At 38.3% G+C, this 25,727-nt stretch overlaps 1 protein-coding gene across 3 annotated transcripts in view; it reads right to left on the bottom strand.

Annotated features, from left to right (window-relative positions):
* grid2 (glutamate receptor, ionotropic, delta 2) overlaps nt 1-25,727 on the bottom strand; it is a 507,657-nt gene that overhangs the window by 157,399 nt on the left and 324,531 nt on the right. For all 3 annotated transcript variants that reach the window (XM_006789768.2, XM_006789769.2, XM_006789770.2), the window contains exon 5: nt 2,322-2,375. In XM_006789768.2, the coding sequence (XP_006789831.1) occupies nt 2,322-2,375 (54 nt within the window). The remainder of the gene's footprint in view (nt 1-2,321; nt 2,376-25,727) is intronic.

The following is a 25,727-nucleotide window of genomic DNA, read 5'->3' as shown; positions in this document are numbered from 1 at the left end:
ATTCATGATCTTATCATCACCTAATGATTCATTCATTCATTCCAATCTGTTCTTTGGAAACGCAGTTTTATCTACTACACACACTGGTGTGAAAAAGTGTTGGCCCCTTCCTAATTTCCTGGTTTTTTTTGTATGTTTGTCACTTAAATATTTCAGATAATCAAAGAAATGTAAATATTTGACAAAGATAACATTTGAAATGAAGGTCTTTATTATTTACGGGGGGAAAAAATCCAAACCTCCATGGCCTTGTATGATAAAGTGATTGCGCCCGCCTCTGGTGTGACATCTTTGGAAAGCTAAGTTCAATTTCTTTAGTCATACCCAGGCCTGATTACTGCCACTGTTCTCAATCAAGAAATCACTAAAATAGGATCTGCTTTACAAAGTGGAGTAGACCAAAAGTTTCTTAAAAGCCAGACATCATGCTGCGATCCCACGAAATTCAGGAACAAATGAAAAACAAAGCCTTTTCCACATCTATCAATGTGGAAAAGGTTATAAGCCATTTCTAAAGCTGTACGAAGAGTAAGGAGATGGGTAAGGGGTTTGTTGTGAGGTCACAAAAACAACCCAAAACATCCCTCCTCCATCACTGTGCTTGACAGTTGTTATGAGGTATTTGTGGTGTGGTGTTTCGCTAAACATGGCACTGAGCATTATGGCCAAACATTTCCACTTTGGTTTTAGATGTAAAACATGCAGCCATGCTCTTATATAGACCTATCCTGTTCTTGCTGTAGGCAGGAAAACAGAACAGCTGTGCCATGGACCAGTCTTTGTTTAGAATTTTTAAGCAGTTAATAAAAGGCTAGAATGTTGCCAGATGACAGCTTACAGTTTCAAGACTTCACCAGTGTTCCCATCTTTGCTTTTTTTGTAACAGAAACCTACATTTATGTGACTGGTCCAAGAACTCAGACTGAAAGCAAAGTATAGTTTATTAGGCCGCTGAATCCGTATTTAGCCGAACAGGCATTTAAATAATGATAGTCTTCTTCACAGGCTGCTTGTTACTGCCATCAGAAAAACAAAATATACTAAGACATCTTGTAAAAAAAAAAAAAAAGCAACTTTTTGTCAAAATCCCTAATGGTACATGGGAAATGGACATTATGATATGCATTCTATTTTATTTAGCAGTTAAGTGACGTAAAAAGCCCTGTATGAAGTAATTAACTAAGAGTCATTGTTTTTGTCTGATTTATTCACATTTTACATCTGAACAATCATGTTGAATAAAAACCAGGGCTCCCTTGGTTTCCTCCACTCTGTTGAAGTGAGAAAATACAATAAATAAATTAAAAAAAGTTGAGGGGTTATCTAAGGTACTGGGGGAGATTGTAAGGGTTACTGGAGCCTCAAAGTCTCAAAATCTCCACAAAACATCAAAGAAAAGAAGATTGGCTGTCCTGCGGAATTAATGGATGTCATGCATTCCAATGCATGAAGAGAAACACTCTCTTTGCATAACCGAGCAAATAATAGGACTAGCAGCAGTTAGCAGCAGTGTTGTGTTACAGTTAGAGGCTTGAAAATGGAAGAGAGAGAAAAAGAGAGAAACTACAGTACACTCAAGCATCTAGATATATTTTCTTGTTTTGTCCCACATTGCTTTACTTTCTGTTGTTCCCATAGTGAACACTGCTTTTTGCTCTTCTCCGATGTATCTGCTTGTGTATATGGTTGTGTGTGTTTTAGTGTGTGGCAGAATGGGCTCCCTGTTGTGCCCTGCAAGTTCATTGTAATGCCCGAGGCTACCAAGACACACTCCATTTGCTTGCACTGCACATACACCCCCTAACATGCACACGCACACGCAAAAAATGTAGCTAATTCTGCTGTTTTTCTAAAAGGCATTTCTCGCGAAGCAAGATCAAAGATCGGCTCCTATTCAAAATTAATAGGAAATTACAGCCAGCATTAAAGTTTCATTATGTTTCGCTTATGACCAGCACTCACTCTGATCAGCGATCATGAACACGGATGAGAGAAATACACAGGGTGATAACTGTATACTCCGAGGAACAGGAAATTGACTTTGTGAACTGTTTGGGCTTGTCTACAACTGTTAATCCAAAAAAGCATTGAACTAGAACTGATTGTGAACTTTTAAAGGTCATACACCGATGGCATGTGTGTTTTTGTAAAAACTGATGTGAAACAAAAAGAGCCAAGTTTTCTCTCAAATATCCAAAAGATAGGAGTCAAAAAAGGGATTTGGATCTACAGCCAGAAGTATTCACAGAATAAATAAAAGAACAAGCTCAACACAAAGCATACAAAGTACATGATACATAAATCACTGTCATGGCTCTCACCTCGTTAATCAGGATCCAGTGACAATCGAAGGCCACCAGGTTTGTCTCCACCACCTAAGAAAACACAAGACACAACATTTTCTTTTTAAATTGCGCTTAATCTCTGTGACCAACAAAGGCAACAGTGGTCAGGCTTTTTATGATTTACAGTAAAATAAATTATTACAGACTTTCATATAAATGCTACTGTCATTGTGAATCATGACTTCTAAAGTGTGAATATGATGGTAAACAATTTAGTGGAAAGCTGCAACGGTGAAGCGTGAAGGTGTGAAGCTCGACACAGAATTTCTATCAAAGGTGCTCAAGGTATCAGTCAAAAATCTTTTCAAACACATGCAAATGTAGTCATGCTTGCCTGTGTGTGACCCGAATACAGACTTCAACATCGAGTATTTTATCAGTTTACACAATTTAAGCAAACTTCTGAGGGGATTTCATTCGCTTTTCCTCCTGCAGTGATCTCTGTGTGTGCGAATAACACAAGACAATAGCAGGGGCAAACAAAAAATGCCTCAGAATTGTGTGTTTTTCAGCCTAGAGAAAAACAAAACAGTCTCCATGAAGTGCAACTTAAATATTTATATGTGTCTATCTAACCAGCAGCTACACAAATGTTAAACGCTGCAGTGAGGACACATTGGAAAAGGGCTGTCTACAGCAGAGAACAGAGAGAGAACAGTACTACAGTCAAGGCTAAACCTTCAGACATACCTGCAGTACATTTGCACATATCGTACATTTCTATTAAAAGACTAATTTGCTTTGCTATATATAGCAGTAACAGTTCTTTGTGTGTGTGTGTGTGTGTGTGTGTGTGTGTGTGTGTGTGTGTGTGTGTGTGTGTGTGTGTGTGTGTGTGTGTGAGAGAGTGTGTGTTATTCGTCTGTGATCACATTTAACAATGACATATGATATGAGGACATCAATGACATGATAAGTAGATATTTTTGTTTGTGCGTGTGTGAGTGTGTGTGTGTGTTTGAATAAAACAACAGACTTCTCATTAGTATTTGGTGTATTCGGTATTGATCTATTGAAGCTAATCTAATTAGCTTTGTCTTTAACACAGTAATCTAATTCATTACTTTTACCAAAGTCAGTAATCACATTACACTTACTAGCAATTAGTTCAGTTGTGGTAGATAAATGCTCGAGGTTTGCATCACTGGCAGAAAAAAACAAAACACCCCAAAAAAGACAATTATGTGATGGGAAAAGGAAGAAACTGGTAACGGGAACAGTAAAGAGTCTGCACTTATTAGCATTTATATATTATACTATATTTATATCCCATTTACCCTTTGCTAGGATCCACAAAGAGCTTTGTTATGTGTTTCTCATTTAGCCATTCACACACTGGCAAAGGGCTGGAGCTGGCGAGGTGTTTACCTGCTTTCAGGAGCAACATGGGGTTTAGTATCTTTCCCAGGGACTCTTTGGCACATGAGGGCGATCAGCCCTCCAACCCCATAACTAGTGGACAGCCTGCTCTAAAACCTGAGTCATGGCCAACCCCATGCATCTTAAGCAATGTCATGGTGGACTGCAAAATTAAACATTTACTGAACAGACTGAACAGAGATCAGAGGGTTGTTAAAAGGGTTCTTACCTTGCTTTTGACTTTCTTCTGTCAAAAACACTCACCTTTGCTTTTTACCTCTTTTGTCTCTCATTTTCATCCTCCCAGAACCACCCTCTAATTTTTGTTCTCTTATTGTTGCTCTCCCCTCACCTCTCATCCCATCATCGGGCTTTAATTACTCACTTCTCACTCTGTGACTGCTCCTACTCCTTTTCTTCGCTCGCTCTCAGCCCTTCTCCCTTCAATCCCAGAGTAAAAATAGAGTGCCACTCATATTATCATTAGCTATAATTGTCTAGGTGACTATAGCGCATCACGTCATAAAACACTTTTTAAACAAAAGGCAACAGCTGGAGAGGGTGGCGGTGTGTGGCTAATAATGGTTTAATCTCCCACCGAATCGCCATAAAACTTATAACACAGAAGGCTGCTGTAAAACACTCGACAGAAAACATAGTTTCGACACAGACATGGTGTAAGGCGGGGAGCAGAGTGACTGAGCTGTAAGACACAATATTTTTCTTAATTTTTGTTTTTTCTGTCAGAACCTCTGTTCCCTTCTACTTTCACTTATTCCCTCTATGTACGGGATCTGAAATGTAAGTAATGTGGTTTTTGTCGTTTTGTCCTGTCACAATGTTTCTGTTTATCTCCACTGAAAAATTGAATGAGTGGGCAGCGATAAAGGCAAAAAGGAGAGGGGAGAAAGACAACACAGGTTTCTCAAACTCAACTTTTCTCGTCAGCTCTCTTTCTGGCTTAATGTCCTTTTTTGCAGTCCTCTCTCTTGGTATTAATTATGAGTATTTGAGGGGGATTGCTTGCAAAATTTCTGCTTTTTAAATATGAAAAACTTCAATCTGATATTTTATTCAAGATCATGGGAAAGTGTATGTGCTTGGACTGCAACATTGCTAAGCCAGGAAGTACACCACAAATAAAGTTTTTACAGCAGAATATTACTTTGTAATGAGCTAATAGATGATCTTCACCTGTCAGCGGTTTCAGTTTTGTGGTTGTCTGGTGTCGCTGCTTGTACGCAACTACTGCTGGTTCTGTAGTAAGTGCTTCCACTTTTCCCATTATGACCTCCCTCTAGCATCCGTATGGACAGATGTTTTAAGCTAATTAGTGAAATGGAAGATTCATAGAACTAGACATGACTCCTCAGGGGTTGGAATTGTTCAATACACTGTCTCAGACAAACACACACACACACACATATTCACACTCATACACACACAAGAACCAAACACCCACAGCTACAACAATTACTGCTGCTAAGTCCCGAGGCTAGTTTGTCTGTGTGTTTGCCCTTGTGTATTTGTCCAGATGTACACACACTTACAAAACATCACAGCCTTCGTGTCACCAATGGAGGAAGGTAGGGGGGGGGGTCACCTGGGCATCATTCCTTTAGTGATAGCAAAGAAATCCTTGTGACCTCTCGGACCACCTTCACAAAAGCTTCAATTCGCCACAGTTCTTCTTCTCTGAAGTCAGAAGATCGCACTAAAACCAGCTCCGTGGTCTGAGACAAATCCAATCACCCAGTGTCAATATAAGTAAGCCTTTTCTCAAAGTCTGAAAGCACACACAAAGAACTAAGACTGATCTGTAACATCATGCTACAGCGCACACCAGTCTTGTACGTGTTTATCAAGCGGCCATGGGACAGCCAAACACCGTTTTGATCCTGCAAATGACCTCTGCTCACCCGTCACTCCCGAAGGAGTACAACAAAGAGAAATTGTTGATTTTGGCAAATGGTTTAGCTTGACACACAAGTGTCAGGGTTTGCCGCTCACACAGAGGTCTGACTTGACAAAAGAGGGTGTATTGCTAATATTTTACTCACACACGTTATGCTAATGCACACGCATAATAAATATGAACCTATACAACACATTTTAGACAACTGTTCAAACAAACAAGGATATACGACTTCTTTTACAGACTGCTGTATATTCCCTGTATAGTGGGGCACTGTGTGTGAGAGGTTACAAATGTAAAAGCAGTGGTATGATGCCTGAAGTGAGAGAGTGGGTACTGTTATTGAATAAAGTGCTCTAAATTAAAAATTAGTTGTGTCATTTAATTTCATGCACTATTTGTGATCAAATCAAGCAAACAGCCTACAGCCAACCCTCCAAACTAGGCATATCCAACTTCACATTTAAACATGCAAGCACAAGCTGTGAATTTATAAACACACATACAAAGCCACACAAAGAAAAAAAATCTATAAACACAACCACAGTGATCCATTTCTACTTCTTCTTCTTTCACAGACCAGCCCCTGTTGCATTACTTGTCTGGAAAGCAAGATGTGCTATATGATTATGCACCTACTGACACACACACACACACACACACACATGAACGCTGTGGTTCATCCAAGTGTGTTTCTTGATTACTGTAATTAATTTATGTTCCTGTGCGTGCACATGTGTGTGCCGATCTGCGCTTGAGTGTGGACATAGGGGTCTGTGATTACTGTTATTATCTACAACCCTTCATTCCACCTGGAATCATAATATGAAAGACACTTGGACTAGAACAGAAGAGAAACTTTAGGAAAACATGAACAGATCAAAGAGAAACAAAGAGACAGATAAAGAAGTTTAAAAACTGATGGAGTGACACAATGCATTGTAACCAGTGTTTCACTTCATCTTTTTTATTTTCCATATTTTCGTATCAATGATATTTCCAGCTTTTTTTTAATCATCTTGTCATGATCCTGGGTCCTTTTGACCCAGCATTTTGTGTTTTCTATTAGTGATTTTGGTTCTGTTGTTCCTCTTGTTTAGTGTATTCTGTTCTGCCCATCTATTCCTGTGTTAAGTCCGCGTTTCCTAGTCTGTGTCTTTGCGTGTGTGTGTTTCCTGTTTTATTGTGAAGGTCTGCGTCTTATGTGAGTGTTTTCAGTTTGCCTCCCTAGTCTCGTCACGTTAATCACTCCCAGCTGTGTCCCCCACCTGTGTGTAATCTCCCTGTGTTCTCTGAGTGTTTTTAAGTCGTGTCTTCTGTCTTAGTCGTTGCTGGTTCGTCTGTGTTGTTTCCCCTCGGTCTCCCTGCGTTTCTCCTTCCATCTCTCTGTGTGTATTTCCCCAGACCTCCCTGCATCTTTGTTCTGGTTTGTTTTGTTAGTCTGCCCAGTTTAGGTTTTCTGTTACAACTTCACCTGCGCCATTTCTGTTGTATTTTCTTTTGTAAATACTCACCTGCACCAGAGCTACCGCTTCTGGGTCCTAAATAGTTACCACACGGCTTGCCCCGGCAGACCGTGACACATCTACTTATCTGCTCAGCCACTGTGCTGCTGGAAAATTAAGCTACCCAGTGATTTGAGAATGCTTAGTTAATCAAATAAAGTTATATTTGTGGCAGGGTTTATTTTCTTGCTTAAAATATTATGATGGAAATCAGAGTCAGGACTCAAAAAGCAGAATCAGAATTAAAATCTATTAAATCTAAATTATACACAGTAAAACAATCCTGCTGTGTTGCATTCATATGAATGGTTTCCAGTTTGTTTATTACCAAAGCTGGGAGTCTCTCTAGTTCCCACTTTTGGTTTTGATTAGCATGGTTGTCTCACTGTCAGATCAAGCTAGGGATACTTTCTACATAGTCATCTATCATTAACTTGCTCCTTCTTCAGCGACTCTTCCTGTTTTCAAATCTAAGTTACAAAACATATAAAAACTGCAGCCAGCTTTTACTAACCCATTACCCCCATTTATTCAGCCCGCTACTCAGCCTCCCTGTGCATGAAATAAGCATTTAGCACACACCAACTGAAGCACTTTTCCCCGAAACATACAGTAACTGCCGTATGTCAGCACCTCACCCACATTACTCCCACAGTGTGCTTTATGCATGATGCATGGTTGAGATTGTGTGTCTTGATGTCAAGCACGTCTGTGCGTACTGTGCTAAAAGACAAGATGGCAAGCAAAGGGTGGTGCATTATGACTGTGCTCAGCCTGAGCGCTGCCAAAAATGTAATCCACGGAGCAAAGCAAACAGACTTCAGCAATTACAGTGCTAACACACTAGACTTCTAATGTTAAGCCTCTTTTTTGTGTACATAACTGAATTTCAAATGGTGTCCCACACCACATTCACCCAAATACATCATCTTGACATTAGATCCTGTTGTCCTCCTCTTGTGATACCTGCTTGTCATGTAGCGACAAAAACTCGCCTGACATGCATGTATGTCTGCATCTGGGATATGACAGTCATAAATGAAGCACTAAGTTGTCATGTTAGATAGTGCCTTTGGGAAATAATACTGTGTATCCTGATTTACTGTATGTCTGTGTATGTAGAGAACAGACACACAAGACACATAAATACCTTTTACACAAGCAACAGACAGCTGTTTGCTAACACACAGTAACTGTTGTGTTTTCAAGACTTCGGTGTGTCTGAAAACCTGTAGTTATAATGTCACGTCCGGTGTGGCAGACGTGTGGAGTTTGTAGAAAAGGACCCAAAAGGCGGCAGCTCTGGTGCAGGTGAGTATTTATTTACAGGAGTGGGTACAAACAGCAATGGTGGGTGAAAATGAAACTGGAAAACCTAAACTGGGTAAAACTAACAAAACAAACCAGAAACTAAGATGCAGGGAGGTACGGCGAAATACACGGAGAGACACAGGGAGACTGAGGGGAAACAACACAGACGAACCAGCACGAGGACGAGGTAACACACACTATAAATACACACGGCAGGAATCAGGGGATGGGAAACGGGAGGGGAACACACCTGGAATACATCACAGCTGACGAGGCAGGGGAAACGTAAACAGAACACACTGACATTAAACACAGACTTTCACAATAAAACAGGAACTTACACATGCAAGGACACAGACTAAGAAACGCGGACTAAACACAGGAATACATGAGCAGAACAGAGTAAACACTAAACAGAGGAAGAACAGAACCAACAATCACACTAATGGAAAACACAAAACGCTGGGTCAAAAGGACCCAGGACCATGACATATAAAAGTGACAAATCCTTTTTTTTTTTTTTTCGTAAAAAACACTATCCAATAAAAACAATCAGACCACACAGGCATAAACTGTGTAGATGGGTGGCAAATTAAAAGAGAAAAACTGAAACCCTTATATAGATCGTGTAGTTCATTTATGCTGCGGTGAGCATTTTGCTGGCATTGTTTGGACCAACTTGTCCCCTTAGAGGAAAGGGTCACTGCAAATCAATTTAAATCTGTTCTGAGCGATCACCTCTATTCTATGTTGAAGCATTTCCTTCCAGGATCAGTGGTCTTGTCATCTGTGGGTCACGAGGGGGTCAATGAAAAGTTTGGTGATTATGAAAATTATATAAATATATGTAATAGCCTCAAAGGTTGCAACTTTAAAGCAACCAATCAATTTGGTTCTTACTAGTTAATTAACTAATACATTTCCAAGGCCATAGTTAAGACACAATCCAAATTTTAAAACACAAACTAAATAACAAATAATTATAACTGTGGCTTTTACTGTATTTACAGTACACGCTGCCAAAGGAAAACAGCCTTCTTTGTGCTGAACGCGCTTGAGAAACGTGACATGAATCACATGGGTGTAAGACCTGTGCGATTCTTCCCAACAACTAATGACTCTAAATCACGACCATAACTGTTTAATTAGTTTGATCAAGCTGCGGTCACACGCCAATGAACTAAAAAGCCTATAACGGTTGTGCATGCATTGTGAAAACAGAGCGGTAGGTGGAAGAGACACAGAGATACTAAACATTACACAATGTGACTATGCCTGTGTGAGTATTAATTTGTGTGTGTGAGAGTGTGTGTGAGAGTATTTCAATGATTATTGTCTCTTTGGAAATCCTATTTGAATAATTCTCTCCCGCACACAGCTGTCATCTTGAGTAGATCTCGCACTGTTCACCATCTAATTGCACAAGAAACTGCCATTGCTGATCAATCACTTGCTTTTTTATGAAAACAGGGGAGAAAAGAGCAGCACAGTCATTCACCTTTGTTAAATGTTGTCTGCAGATGGTTTTTTTTCAGCAGCAGCTTTCTCTTTCTTTTCTCACTTTCTGTCTTTCTTTTACCTCTGACATACTGTACAATGTAAGGCTAGGACAGCAAAGGTCTTGCAAAAGTATGTGTTGTGACGGCAAGGAGTAGCAGGGCCAACATGGAAGGCATCTATCATCCTCAAACTGTGTGTGTTGGTGTGTGTCTGTGTGTGCACAGCGGAGCACACGAGACTTTGCGGGCACTGTATGCGTGTGCTTGTCGGCCTTTCGGTTTATTGATCTGACCACAGATCCAAGCACTGCTGAATCCACAGAGAGATTGTATAACACACGCACAACACAGCGTGCGCGTACAATTGCACGCATACACCACAACCACCACCAGCAAATATGACGATGTCTATTCAACCTGACATTTAGATATGAACGGATCAATGACTGGAACAAATAGAATAAGCTGTCTTGATAGGCCCAAGGTACATATTTGTCTATGCACATGTGTGTTTGTGTGTGTGTGTGTGTGTGTGTGTGTGTGTGTGTTTGTGCTTGTTCTTTATATTGTTATAGGACTTTAAATGATTTATAAGCTGCTTTCTCTTGGAGTACAGCAGAAAATGGGGTGTGGTCTTTTCATTTCACACATCACTATTTATGTCCACAACCTATATAAAATATTCCTCTGTCTCTCAAGTTATAGTAGAAAAGTGGCTATTACAGAAAGCTTGGTTCAGCTCACAAGCTTCCTTCTTTTCAAAGGTTCCTTTTATTTTTTTGGACTCTATTAAAAAATATTAGCAACTATGGAATTATGGAACTAATTTTATTTTCAGTCCAGTCGTGTACCTGACCATTTTCAAAGGACTCTGTTTTTCTGTTTTGTTTTTGTTTTAATTTAATTTATCAGTTCCACCAAATAGGTAACACATATTATTTGTGTGCATATCATCACTCTGTCTCTAAACAAATAGCTCGATTTTTTTTAATACATTCTGAGAAAGCCTTGCAGGGGTGTAGAGTGGAGTCGTGTTAACAATACATTAAAATTTGGTATTAAAGGTCAACTTAATTTTTTAGTGTTTAAAAATAGACTAAAAGACTAATCTGAACTTCAAGTGATATAGTGTTTGTTGACAGTCCGAATGTCTGGAAGTGTGGGAGCTGATTGACCTGAGGCACCGACCAGAGGGCAGCAGGTCCAACAAGTGGTGAGCGGGGTGCAACGGGTCACCTGCTTTTGATGGCCCTGCTTTTCCTGAGACAGGAGGATCTGCCGATGGCCTCAAAGGGTGGCAAAGGAAAGCCAGTGATATTTGGGGGGCAGTGTTAATTACAGTGTTAAAGCACAGCTTCCCTGTTCTCAGGTGTTTCCCTGAGCTTGAGTTATGAGTTTTTCTATTGGACATTTTTTTTTTGAGAGATTTTGTTACTAGCAGACACAAATACACATCATGTGTTCCCATATCTTTTGTTGAATCTACAAAAAAAAATCACACAGATAACAGACAGGAATAAAACAGTATTTTCGCACAAGGTGATTTCCAAACACCTATTAGCCAAATGCTTGGCAGCATGGTTTGTAGTCTGTCCTAAAAAAAATGTGAAAACGGCTCAATCATAGGACAAAAGAAGAAGCGACAGCATCTACAGCAGGTGAATCTGTATCTGAAAGTCATGTCCTTAAGAAATTGTAAAAAATCAAGCAAAGAGCCGACACAAAAACTGGGTGAAGTGAATAGCCCTTTACTTTATTTATTTACTGTTCGCCAGATCCTTGTCAGCATTTGCTCACTGGCTCAACTGCGAGGAGTTCAAGTGAGTACAGAGAAAAACAAAGCAGAAGAGAACAGAACACAAGTGAATTAATTTTGAAACACCAGGTTTATGCTAAATACATATGAATTTCAAAACGCAGATAGTGAAAGGTTTTTACTTCCAGGTGTAGCAAAGAAAGTAGTGATGCTGCTGCAAGTGAGAGCCCTAACCCTGCACCAAAAAGCCAAAAGGCAGCGGAAAAGTCTGTCTGAAAAAACTGAAAGCATAATGTCCCAAAAAGAAGGCCAGACAATATTAAATACTTCTACCTTCTACTCATCTCCCCAGCTGAACAATAAAAATTGAGCTTCATTCATTGTGCCTCATTAAAGACTACACTTACTTAGTGTATATAAGTATATGTAGTATCTGCATCAATGGCTTGTGAACAAAACACATTGAAATTTAAAATATGACGTCTCAACTTGCACAAAAAATATAAAATAAAAAATAACCAATACTTTAGCTTGAAGGTCCCCTTCATGGCTCAGTCTCAGTAGAGTTAATATAGTACAGCATCCTCATTGCAAGTAGAAAAAAAATAATGGTTGCCCAGGGATTACATTTTTTTTTCTTTTTTTTTGCATTCAGTGACTGATTGAAAGCACTTGCAGTGACCGACTGTTCATCCAGAGGTTGACTATGCAACACTCTTAACCTCTGGATAACCACTTTCAATCACAAGGCGATTAAATGGGTCACCTGTTGGGAAGCAGCCTGGTTCTAAACAAACTCTGTTCAGCTCAGAGTAACTGCAATAACTCTCAGCCAGGCTGGGGAAGGTTTTCAAATAAGTGCTGTCTAATTTAAAAACACAGACAGATTGCGAACATCAATCAATTTGAGTCAGTCTGCCTCAATGAGCGTCATACATATGGGACTTTGTAATAGTGGACTCGACTCCCTTGGTTGCTAAGTGTTTGTATTCTGGTGGTATTTCTATATAAAAGCAAGGTTGCTAAACGTCACTTTACAGTTCAGTTGCTGTCCTGCAGCAACTATGTCACTATTTGTGGAGAAATTTCAAAATTTGACTTTCTGTTTAATGTGAATCTGCTGCAACATATTTGCAATTGATTAATCACAGTTAATTACCTAATTATCCCAAACAAATTGATTGTAATTAATAGCTTTAATCCACTCAATCACAAACTGACGGACTTAACATAGTTGCTCTGAAGATGGCAACTCACCAGGAGTGGCTGACAAACTGCTTCTCGACTGTGAAGCAACAATTTTAAATGCAAAGGAAGTCCGAACTCATAGTACAGTCATGGTTTTTGTTTTGTTTTTTGGTAGTGCTGTGTTAACCAACCATAGATGGTTAACATGACAGTTTTTAGTGAACATCAAATCCTAATGTCATGGTTTCAAAGACGTTTACTGCTACTTATAGCTGTGACAATGTATTACTTATCCAAACTTAAAGCTAGGACAAAAGATAACTTATGCTAACTAACTGTAAATAGTATTTACAGTACAGATGTATGTAAGTTATGATTTCACATGTGTTATTCCTTCTGCTCCAAATATAACCAGAGAACATCCACTTCTGTGAAAAAAAAATAACACGTTTGCATATGGAGTCAAGGAAAGTCACATTCTGAATTAGTAATGAATACATAATCATGTAATAACCTTACAACATGAACTTAAGCAATTACCAATGGGGAGAAATAAAGAGTTCATATTGGTGTCATGGAATGAAGGGCTGGTGTTTGAGCAAGTAAAGGGAATAACCAGCTGTATATGGTGAGAGCAGCAGCAGCTGTGGTCCTCAGTTACACATCTGATGTGGTCTCCATGGGTTGAAACATATGTTAAAGTTTTCAGCTGGAGGAGATGACCTCACTCACGCTTTACAGTTAATTCTGTAGACCTTGACATACAGTAGGATTGGTAATTGTTACAAACTTTAATTTCTCCTCAGTTTCAAATAATGAAAAGACTTTAACTTATAAGGATATAAGGCCATTTAAGTACTGTAAAATGATGTAAGCAAACAATGTCAGCTGTGAAATTAAGTTACTGAGCTCACATTTTATTGACACAACTTAAAATTAACTGACCCTGTCAAAGTTGCTCTGTAGTTAAAATAATTTTGACAGATAAATTCAACGTGTCTTTCGTGATTTGATCAGAGTAAACAACCTCTACAGTATGCCTTTTACTTCCAAAGACAGAGGGTAGTCGTTTTGTGTTAAATTACCCTTGTCAAAAGACAACAGTTCATCTCCAACATGAGGCATCTGTACAGGAGCAAATCTATACCGTGTGGAATTAAAATAAAAACACTTGAAAGATAAAAGTCACATTTGGGTTATCAAAATAAATGGATGGGAAAGCATGTGACCTTGTGCTGATTCATTGTGTTTTCACAGGAAACCAACTCTAAACAGCTGCGGCCTGTGCCTGAGGTGGGTGGTAATAGGTTACATTTACTCCTCTACATTTACTTAAACAGCTCTTCTCAGTAAATTGTGCTTGTTTTAATGCCACTTAGCTTTCAGTATGTACACCTAGGAACATTTTAACACAGTAATTGTTAGATCATTTTTTGTGTTATAAGTACTCTTTAGTGAAAGCATTAGCACAGCAGTATTTTGTTGTTTGCATGCTGTGTGCTGTAGCAAACAGGCCTGTTCATGCAGGAGGACAGAATTTGGATTAAAAGACACAGCTTTTTGAGACTTTTTGGCTCCCCATAGCAGGAGACATGCCATTGTCAAGCAGGAACAGATAGCAAGACAATGATGAGACTTATTTTCTCAGCTATAACTGTACTCCATGTGCCTCACATAATAAGGGGCTTTTACTTCTAACTGACAAGAATTACATGACTAGAGTAACATAAAGTCCACTTTCAGGTTCTCATTGGTCTTCAGAAGGACTGGAATAAAAAAATGCAGTTTAACCTTTCATTTGTCACTTATACCTCAGTCAAAAGCTGTTTTCACCTGAATTTTGGACAAAACCAGGGAATCAGATCATGATATTTTCCATAGCTGTCTTAAAAATGTCATTTAAAATGGTCAACTTCAGATACATTTACACCAGCTGGACAGAGTGCACAGCAGGAAATGCGTATGACTAGCAGTAACTGCACTGGAATATTAGCCTCACTATTGACACACAGGTGCGGTCTAAAATGACAAATAATCTGCACTCAAAAACTGGTGGGTTTAATGCCTGATAATTTGAGCTTTTTCATGCACCTCTGTCAGGTCGTAATAAAGTTCAAAAACATCGGGGCTGCTGTGCATGTGTGGTGCTAAAATGGCCACACTTACACTGCAGCTATTTCAGCGTATACCTGGGTATTACATCTAATGAGTACAGCATACTGAGACAAACTAAACAATCTCATTTAGAATTTCAATTACACACTTCATTTACAACAAGAACCTCCCACTATGCTCTTGATCAGAGAGCATGTAGGCTGCTTGATAAATAAGTTATTAACCACAACATGGAGGCAAAATGCCTTCTGCAAAAAATCAAATTCACAAGGCACTGTGCCCTGAAACTAAAGCAAAGCTCACATATTAGATCAACTGACCCTAAAGACATATTACATCTTCTGCCTTCTCAATTATCAAATCATTTTAGTCCTCTATTTCCTGCTGGGCCTGTGGGAGGGAGACTTTTTGACACTGAACCTGATCCGATTACAGAGATGAGTGAGAAGTGGATAACGTAGCCGTCTGCAAGTCTGCAAACCATGTTCAAGTGCAGAATTTGTATCTTTTGCATCTGAGAGGAAAAGAGAGACACCCTCAAGTATATTCTGAGAATCTGAAGTTTTATCAAAACACCATCAACCCCTGTGAGGAGAATCTGTTTATAACAAAACACAGGGAAAGGGATAATGAGATTAAGGGACGGGTGGATAAAGACAAGAAGAATAGTAAAAGGAAAAAGGTGATATGAAAAATGCAACCACAAGGCAACAGTGAAAAGGCCACATCTTTCAGCCATCTTCAACTATCAGCTATTCTGCAAGCTCTTAAATAATAAGGTGTAATGCAACTGCTCTGGGAGGTCAAAACACCTTCCATGCTGAGAAAAAGATCCAAACCACATAAGTTAAAACCACAGTTCAGTTGTTCTGATTTCTCTCTTGTACACACATTAAATATAAAAACTTATATAAAGCTAATTCAGAGACTGACACAATATTCTCCTCTTGCTACAGTTCAAATATGAAAAAGACTCTAGTTTACTTATAACTATATGAGATTATATACTTAACTGAATTTTAGTAAGGAAACTATTTTGGAACTGTATTCTTCAGTAGTCAGACATTTTTATCTGTTAGATACTACTTGTACTCTCTGCAAAGAAAAAAAACTACATTGCACATCAGTGTAAATGTCAGATGTTCTTCTTAAAAGCTACTATGTTGTTTGTGACCATCCAGCCATACACAATAAGAGGCTTTCGGGTAGGCAAGCCTCCTTCTTTATTGTCAGCCATAAGTGGGGTACTGTACTTACAGCAACTCTGTGTTTTCTGCTGAAACATTGCATGCTTTTATCAGTTCCCTGTTACCACCCCACACTTCCAAGTCTCTCAACCATGATCATATTCCCATTTGTCCTTTTTCACTGCACACTTTTTCTGCATTCTTCCTTTTCATTTCTGGTTTTATTGTGCTTCATCTCCCTCTGTTTCTCCTTTTTCATTCAACCCAGATAATACCATGTATTAACATCTACTACATCTTCAACACCATAAATCCTATTACAGGCTATGCGCAGAGAGATGGGAGAAAAAGTGAAGTAGAAAGCTTCTTTTCATCCTACTTATTCTATTATTTATCCTTAAACAACACACTTTCATCAGTGGGTGGGTATATCATGGCCAATCTTAAGTTGGGTAACTACTACTGTGTACTCCAACACACGCACTATAATTGGAGGCGGGGGAAGACAGTGGGGGGGACCACCCCAGTATATATTCTGATTTATTTCAGTAACTCACAAGGGCTGCAGAGCAGAACAAGCACTAGCATCACCAGCTGCTGCTCAAAATGGCAGAATTAGAGTTCATACACCAGATGAGGTACTTATTGTTGCATCAGCATCAGAGTGTATTTGTTCTTATTCATTTATGTGCACAGAGCACGCATATATGTGCAGCCTGTGTCACTACAGCCACATTCTCTTTCTGTTGGAAACACGGCACGATTAGGAAATTTCTCCCCTGCTATTTTTTTTTTCCGTCAAATATCTGCAACACTGCTCTAATTCTCAGCGTCTGACTTTTCCTAAAATTGTGTTAAGAAATGTCCCCTATTATAAATTGCCCAGATAAAGTCAAATTTGAAAAATCATTTATAGTTATCATTGCCAGCAGGTACAATTTACCCTGACTGTGCCTAGACCTTTGATTTGGGACATCTTGCATCATGACATGAAACAGCAGTTTCTCACTTGAAGGACGGCCTGTCCACTGAGCACCACAGGAGGACTAATGATTTGCCAATTTGCGCCATGGCTGGCACCATCACCATTATTGTGCAGGGATATTTTAAATATGATTGATCTAGTGTGTCAGCAGGCTTGACATCAGTAACAATTAAGAAGGCATTAGATTCAACAGCATATACTACATTGGTCTCCAGTAACCAATTAGAGAAAACCGAGGCCACTTTCCTTATGGAAATTGGTTTGAGTGCACAGAGTAATCCGTTTTAAGATAAAAACTGAGGATTCCTCCAATTCCTTTAAATTGTGTACTATTTTATTTAAAAAGCTGATAAATTTGCATATTTAAAAATTTTGTGTGGATATTGCAACACCTTTTGTGCCAACATTTGTGTTTATTAAACCACAGCCCTTATAATGTCTCCATGTAATTACCATGTAAGACACAAGTCATAGGGCAATCTTCAGTATGGAGACAATGTAAATTAGGATTGCACTTGCTCAGTGAATTATGTGAAGAAGAGTTTAATGATCAGGACATTTTAAGACTGCTGCCATTGTCAGCAATCCAAAAACTTCACCACAAACAGACCTACTGGAGGCAACTGTCGCCAACCTATTGTTTCTTGTTTTTATTAATACCTATTGCCCTGCTTTATATCGGTAAAAACACACATGCTAGTTTTACTTTACTTACACTGTTTTCTTGAGTTCAAATCACCCCCACACACACGTGTAACCCAGTTCAGACAACACAAATGCATCTTGTAAGAAGTGTTATATAAATATAGTTTATTATTAAATTATTTTATTCCAATAGCAAATAGGGGTGGGGGAAAAAATCGATACTGTGTAGTATCGTGATATTTTGTTTGCTAATAATGTATCGATACAGGGACAGCAGAAATCGATATTTTGTTACAAAAAACGTTTTTGTGGACTGGAACATGCTCTGACTTCAGAGCATGTTGATCCTTTTTCTGAGCAAGAATCCTGACATTCCTTCACTGTCCAAATGTGTTTAACTTTTTTTTTTGGAAGTAATAAACATGTTTTATTTTAATTAAGTTTAAAACTTTTCTTATTTAATTTAAAATTATATTTTGTTTTAATTTACTTTCAAATTCTTAAGTTGCTGAATGGGCTGCATAGTTTTCATAAATTGCATAGTTCAGAATAGCTATAATTGTACCAGATGGTTGCGTTCAGTTAAGTTGGACTAGACTGTAATACAAACCGTTCAGTTTGTCAACAATAAAACTGACTGAAATGAGAGAAAGACTGAGTGTGAGACTTTGATATTAGATAACATGAATATTGATAAAGTTTACCTTTATGTACAGAATCTGAATATCACTAAATATTTTAAAAAATTGCAATAATATCGTATCGTGCGTTAAGTATTGTGATAATATTGTATCGAGGGATGTATGGTGATTCCCACCTCTAATAGCAAATACAAACGACCCTGCATTTTTTAAGGATATCTTTCCTCGAGGAAACAGAGAAAAGTTTCAACTATTTGTATGCTTGTAACTATGTTTTGAAAGTGGTTTAAAAAATTGGGAGGGCATAGAGTGCATGAGGAGTGTGCAGGTGAGATTAAGCGTCTATGTGTGTGTGTGTTTGCACGAGTATGTAGGTGCTTGTGTACAAAGCAGGAAAACAGAGGAAAGAGAAAGAGGCAACAGCACAGCAAATTCAAAAGTGTTAAATGTTTTGGTGTTAGTAGTCTTAGAGTTAATTTTACTCTAAGTAGAGTCACATTCTTTTAATGTAACTCTGAGGTGTAAAATGATAGTAGTTAAAATCGAGTGTTAAAAATGAGTGTTTCTATTTCAAATCTGGAGGTGTTACAATGGAAACATTAACTCTTGACCTCTTAACTCTGAACTCCTACAGGGGCTATGACACTAATAGAGTAAATTCACAGACTCCGCCCCCAGCACGGCTCCAATCGAAGCTGAAGTGAAGCCGTTTCAGAACATTTTGCTCTACATATTTGAGTTGTTTGCCATGCTTGGTAAGTCATGTTTTCAAAGATTGTTTCAATTATTGTTATTAGCTTTTACTTCTGTGGCTCTTTGGAGTTGAGACAAAGCTGTGTGAAAGGCATTAGCCATGTTGCTCGGTGATAGCATAATATTCTGTTTTAGCTAGCTGAAAGGTATTGTTTGCGGGCAAATACCACAGCCTTGAAAAAAAGCTTGCATGTGAATTTTCAGTCAAATTTCTTGGTCAAATACACTTAAAACAATGTCTAGAATGTGAAATGTTGATATAATGGTGCTACTTGAAGCCTGAAAACGATCTCCCATAAAAAAACGAGCAAACAGCAGTAGCAGACGTCCCGAGTCCCGACTGAGTTCTACGTTAGCACTTAGATTCTTTAGAGTTTTGTGCACACGGTTTAGGTAAAAAATGAAAAAGGTTGAGGTTTTACATTTAGTTCAGTATTACCTGTTGTCTGTGTCCTTGTCTTTTGGGAAAATACTAGTAGTAGTAAAAAAATAGTAATGGCTCAAAAAGGATTCCTTTTTTTTTTTACTGTGCTGCAATTGATTTGTGCCATTAATTAGTGTCAACTAATTTTTATTCACTCTCCACATAGGATATGCTTGTGAAGATGGAATATGGGGGAGAGCAGAAGTGCGTTGAAGTTCCACAAAGTGATGAATGAAGGACATGCATATTGTATTTTGTATTTATTGAAATAAGTGATGAGAATGCTGTTATTTGCATTTACCAGCTCACCTATGTCAGACCTTTTGATAAACTAAATTCTAATGAAAGTGAGAACATGTACACTGTTACATCTTTCAGAAAATGTTTTGAAATTGTGGTGCACAGTTCAGAATAAATGTTTTTCAAAAACCATTGCGTCTTTTTAGTAAATGTTTATTTCCAAAAGAAATTTCTAGAAGTTCAGAACAGTAAAATTCCCGCTTTTTAGAATTAATTAGAAGTTAACTCTTACGTAGTTAAACTAAAATACTCTTTGAGAGTTAATATATAAACTCTTAACACCAAGTGTTAAATTATCAACTCCAGAGAGATTTGGTGTTTAACACTAAATCAGAGTTAACATACCAACTCTCCAAAAAGAGTTAAATTAACACTCTCTGGTGTGGACCCATATAGACACTTTAAAAGTGTTGAAATCAAATCTGACAGTGTTAATTTGGACATGCTGGATTTGCTGTGAGATAAGCACATTGCCAAACTGAAAAAAATGTGCAATGACAACCTTACACAGGCCTTCTCCTCCTATACCCAACCCCCGGCTCCTTCACCGACACACACACTTGTATCATCTCTGAAGTACTTCCTGGCATCCCCATTAGTGGCTCCACTAGCAGCAGTCAATAGTGCTAACCTTTGGTGCGCTACATACACACACGCACACACGTGTGTATTTATACACACACACACACACAACCTCTCAGTCCTTTAGTTGTAATGCTCTGTAATCATTGTGCTCCCAGCTCCATGTGCACCGATAAAGCCTTAATGTCATCACACATCACACACACACGCACACACACCCTGTTTGTTAAGATAAGAACATAATGCCATCTCTGTCTGGTGATAAAGTTCAAGGAGCCCTTGAAGGGCCCTTTTAAGTACACTGGAAAATGGTGAGCAGAAAATGCTATCTCTCCAGGTAAGCGTGTGACTGCTTCGTGTGACACCAAACAGACACACGCAGAAAGTACAAATATTATGACATAACCTCAAAGGGACACGGACCTTCAATAGACCCTGCAGCAAAGGAATACTGTAATTATCAACCTTGGGTTATTTTGTTGTGGCCATGTAGTACAGGTGGTGAGAAAGATTGCTTTGCGGTGGCAAAATAATAAACACACACACGCACACACACACAATAAAACAAACTCCTGCTGGGTTGGCACAAAAGATACACACGCCACAATTTAGGTTGTTTGTGGTAAATGTTCTCCATCAGAATGCTCAGGATGTTACAGTAGAACTACACACTGACAGCCTATCCCCGAGGCTTGAATTCACGCCGCAACCCTATAAATGTCATAAAAACAGCATTCCCCCTAAAAGTGCTGTTCATCTTTTCCATCATAGTCTGAAACCAGTGATGAGAGGTAGATTGAAGAGCTAAAATGTGGGGTCGGTTTTGTCTACGGCAATGTTGCAGCTGCACAAGCAAAAGTGGTAGACAGAGAATCTCCAGAGGGTGATTTAGAAAACTGCAGTAGAGGAAGAAGTCAAAAAGTTCAAATGAAGATGTTTAAAGAGAGGTTGCACAATGAAATGTTTTTCATTCTTTTTGAGCAGTTGCCCAAAACACAAATGAAGCTGCGGCTCATTTAAGTCTTCCACTAAATCCACAATAAACCAGAGTTTGGTTTCATCATTATTATCATTATTATTATTATGTCTAGAATCACATCTTCACCGCCTTGGAGTTGTGGGAAGCAATGACACATGTACAGCTCACTCTATGCACTCATGTGAAAAACTAAATATACCCCATGATTCGCTAGCTTGCAGGGCCTCCTTTTGCAGCAATGACATCAAGTAAAAATGTTCAGAATCAGTCTCTCACACCCTTGTGGAGGCCCCACTCTACTGTAGAAAGTTGCTTCAGGTTATTGAGGTTTACAGACAATTTATCTGCACAGTTCTCTTAAGGTCCTACCACAGCATTTCAATCAGGTTGAGGTCTGTAATCTGGCTGGGCCATTGCAACACTTTGACACTCTTTTCTTTTCTATGCATTCTCTTATAAATTTGTTGGCATTGCATTATCCAATTTGGGCAAGTCTTTAGTTTTCAAACATATACCCTTTGGTATACAGATGAGTTTATGTACAACACAATGACTGCAAGATCCTCAGATTCTGTGGCTGCAAACCAAGCCAAAATCATCACCCTTCTACTACTGTGCTTGACAGTTGCTATGGGGTGTTTGTACCGATATGTTGTGTATTTTGTTGTGTTTATTTGTCAAATGTGGTGTAGTCGTGAAGCTTTTGCACCAGAAGTCTTCAGACCTAAGCCGTGCTGCCGTGTTTTGTTTTTTCTTCTGGCAACCCTTCCAATAAAGGTCATATTTGTGCAATCTTTTTTAAATTGTGCTGTCTTGAACTTAAACATTAAACATGCTAAATGAGGCTTGTCACTTCACGGAAGGAGGAACACCTAAATGCAGCACTTTATTCAGGAGACAAATTTGTCTGTATGTGTTCACATTTATTGACTCTCCTTTGTTCTTGCTCCTTCAGCGTAAGAGAGCACTGTGTGTTTACTCCCGCAGTGTTTACCTCATCCGTTTATTTCATCTCCAAATGTTCACCCTTCACATTCTACATCATCTGTTTATATCTAGTTTTCGACGTCTTGTCTCTGAGTCACTCTTAATCATTCTTCCAGTGACCTGTACCAAAAAATAAATACAATTTTTACAGTCACGAAAGTGCCAGGCATGTACTATTAATCAAAACTAACCTGAATAATCTATATTGTAACTGACAGAAACTCAATAAGTTTCTGTCTTCCCTACAATAACTTAAATCACCACATATCTGCTCCTCTTTATATCCCACCCCCACATGCCACTTTTTCTACCAGAGTTTCTCTCTCGAGATCTTTTTCATTCTCCTGTCTTTACACACCCACCTCCTTTTCGCAGTAGTCACCTTTACATAACTTTGCTTCGTAAAATAAACTTCATTGCCCTTCAATCCACGCTTTCCCTCCATGCTATACAACTACTTTCCTATTTTTCACGCCGTCTGCTACATTTCCCATAATTATAAGGGTCAAAATTTGCTCCTCAAGCTCCATTGCCAAAGCAAAGATGCCAACAGAGCAGCAAACTGTGTGTAATGCCAAGATGAAGAAAATCTAAATAACTCGAACAACTCACTCAAACTACCCACAAATCATCATGATAATAACTGTCATTTTCTAACCTTCAATTTTATTTTGACAAGGCCCAGCAATGTTTGAGTGGTTAATATGGGAGACATTCAGTAAAAGTTTACTTTAGACTGAGAGAATGCAAAATGGTGCCCTTCATGTGTCAGTAAGCAAAAAGCAAAAGAGGACGCACGTGGGAAGATACGAAAAAGGGGATTATATTCAACAACATTGAGTCGCAGTTTGTATATTTCTGTGCTGGCATTTCTCCAAAATCCTTTAATTTCTTGTACTATTTGATATTTACTCAAATAGTCCAGTAATACTGTGGTTCCCAGTATAATTAACAATTACTGTGTCAGTCAGCCAGAGTATGAATCTACACCAAAGTTATTAAATCAAACCACTGAATGCATTCATTAATACGCTCAGATTAGCCATGACATCAATCTATCTTGTAAATCGATGGATAATGAATGCTTGCTTAGGAGTTCTTTTTCATTTCTAATATAATATGAAAAATGAAATATAATATACATGTAATACAATATGTCCTGTAGAAAATGTTGTCTTTTTTTGACTGTAATTGACAGCATACATTGTCTCTCACAAGCATATATTTCACGGCCCTTTGGTCCAAAAAGAATCAGGATAATTTATTATAAAATGTGGAAAATTCATATGCAGAGTGTTGATGAGAAAATACATATTCATCAGTGGCAATGGAGCAGGGCAAAATCACAACACCTGATTTAAGGCTCCATTTGCAGTGGAAACCTCTTAATCCCGTCCCCTCGGGGATGATTATAGCAAATGAATTAAAGGGGACATGTAATGCACATTTCCAGGTCCATATTTTCATTCTGGTGCCCCACTGGTGTATTTTTTGCATGATTTACAATTTAAAAAGACACATGTATCTTAAAATGGCCTTCACGTATTCTCTTGGCTCAGCCTCTGTTCAAAAAAAAGCCACTGCAGTGTAATTGTTTGTAAGTCTTCAACCCAGTAAGTCCAATCTATTCTGATAAGCCAGTTTTTAAAACTTGCCCTTGTTTAGGCACAAAAGTATAAAAGATTCTCTGTACAAACCAAAGTTAATGATTTATGATGTACAAATGATCTGAGTCATGACAATCTATTTAAACTGACCAATTATATGCTTCCCCTCACTGAAATCAAAATAGGTAAAAAATTCTCAAAACAATTGTCCTTTGGTAAAGTATTGTCCACTGTCAGCACCAATCTAAAATGTTTTTTAAAAATCCTATAAAAAATCCATTGTGGCTCATGACCTGAATTTCACCCACCATCACCCCTTTCAGAAAGGCAATTGTTCTCACTGTCTCTCATTCCACTATTTCTCTGACTGTTATTTCTGATAATGCGTACCATTATTTTAAACGGGTAAAATCAGCCCCAACCATAAGTCATTATTTTATATAATAGCTTTTTTAAAGGCTTTTTGTTTGATTAAACTGTACATTTAATATACCTGTTTCATCGCAGACATTTTGACTCATTACAGCAAGAAAGCGCAGTTGTAATAATAATGGCTCATTAATATGGTTATATTAAGCACCCAAGACATGACAGTGAATCTGTATGCACCAAAGACGGGCCTGCCTCAGTGGAGCACAGCCATTATTACTACCCCCCGCTTTCCCTACTGTGATAGCTGAAGACATCTGCTGTGAGAAGGGTTTATATGCATGTGGATGTATTTTAAATCAAAGAGAGTCAGAGGAAATCAACATCTACATCTAAAAGTCCAACTTTTCTACCATCTCATATAGTAGCAGCTGCACAGCTGATGAGTCAGTTAGGTATTCATTTGTCAGCATAAACTTTGATACCACACAAAATAATGCCAAACAAAGTATAGCAGAGGGAAATGTTATACATACAAATGTGTGTCTGTCTGCGTCAGTTCAACTTATATTAGCTATATCTTCCATATTCCTACATTTTCTGAACTCAAGGAGCTTTTTTTTTGGACAGGCCGTTAGCTGCCACCTGCTGCTGCACTTCCTGAGGGTAACTGCTCTTTGTGGATTTAGCCAACTACAGTGCTTTATAAATTTATTAGATCACAACCCAATATAAGGTTTATGTGACAGGTCCAATAAATTAAGCAGTGTTGGTAATTAGCAAAATCATTTTTTGTTTCTGCAGTGGTTAAACAAACAATATGAGCAAGTTCATGATCAAAATAATATTTTCAATGCTAAAATATAATCATTGTTATTCATAAATGTTCAAATGTGTTGTTTTACAAAAATCCAAAGCACATAAATATATTTTTTAATTAAGATGCCAAATTAAAGATATTTTTTTGCAATCCAGAAAGTGATTGAATGTTATCTTTAATTAATCCAGTGAACCAGCTCAAATTTGGGGATAAAAACATGCTGGTCATAAACACATGGTAAAAACAATTTTGTGTGTCAACAAATTGTTGTCGTAAAAAACAATTTGTGTGTAATGATGTTTGTTCACCTGTTTAAAAGGTGTTCACCTGTTTTGTGGTTGCTCGTTTTCCTTTTGTTTTGCTTTGTTCATTTGTCTCTTTTAATTCTATGTTGTTGTACTTTTTCAACATGTTCAAAATAAAGATTCAATCAATCAATCAATCAATCAATCAAT

This window comes from Neolamprologus brichardi, chromosome 12, assembly GCF_056152115.1.
Source record: "Neolamprologus brichardi isolate AB-2024 chromosome 12, ASM5615211v1, whole genome shotgun sequence".
In the NCBI taxonomy this organism is placed as follows: Eukaryota; Metazoa; Chordata; class Actinopteri; order Cichliformes; family Cichlidae; genus Neolamprologus; species Neolamprologus brichardi.
The sequence above is the reverse complement of the archived record's forward strand: the minus strand, read 5'-3'. Positions and strand labels throughout refer to the sequence as shown.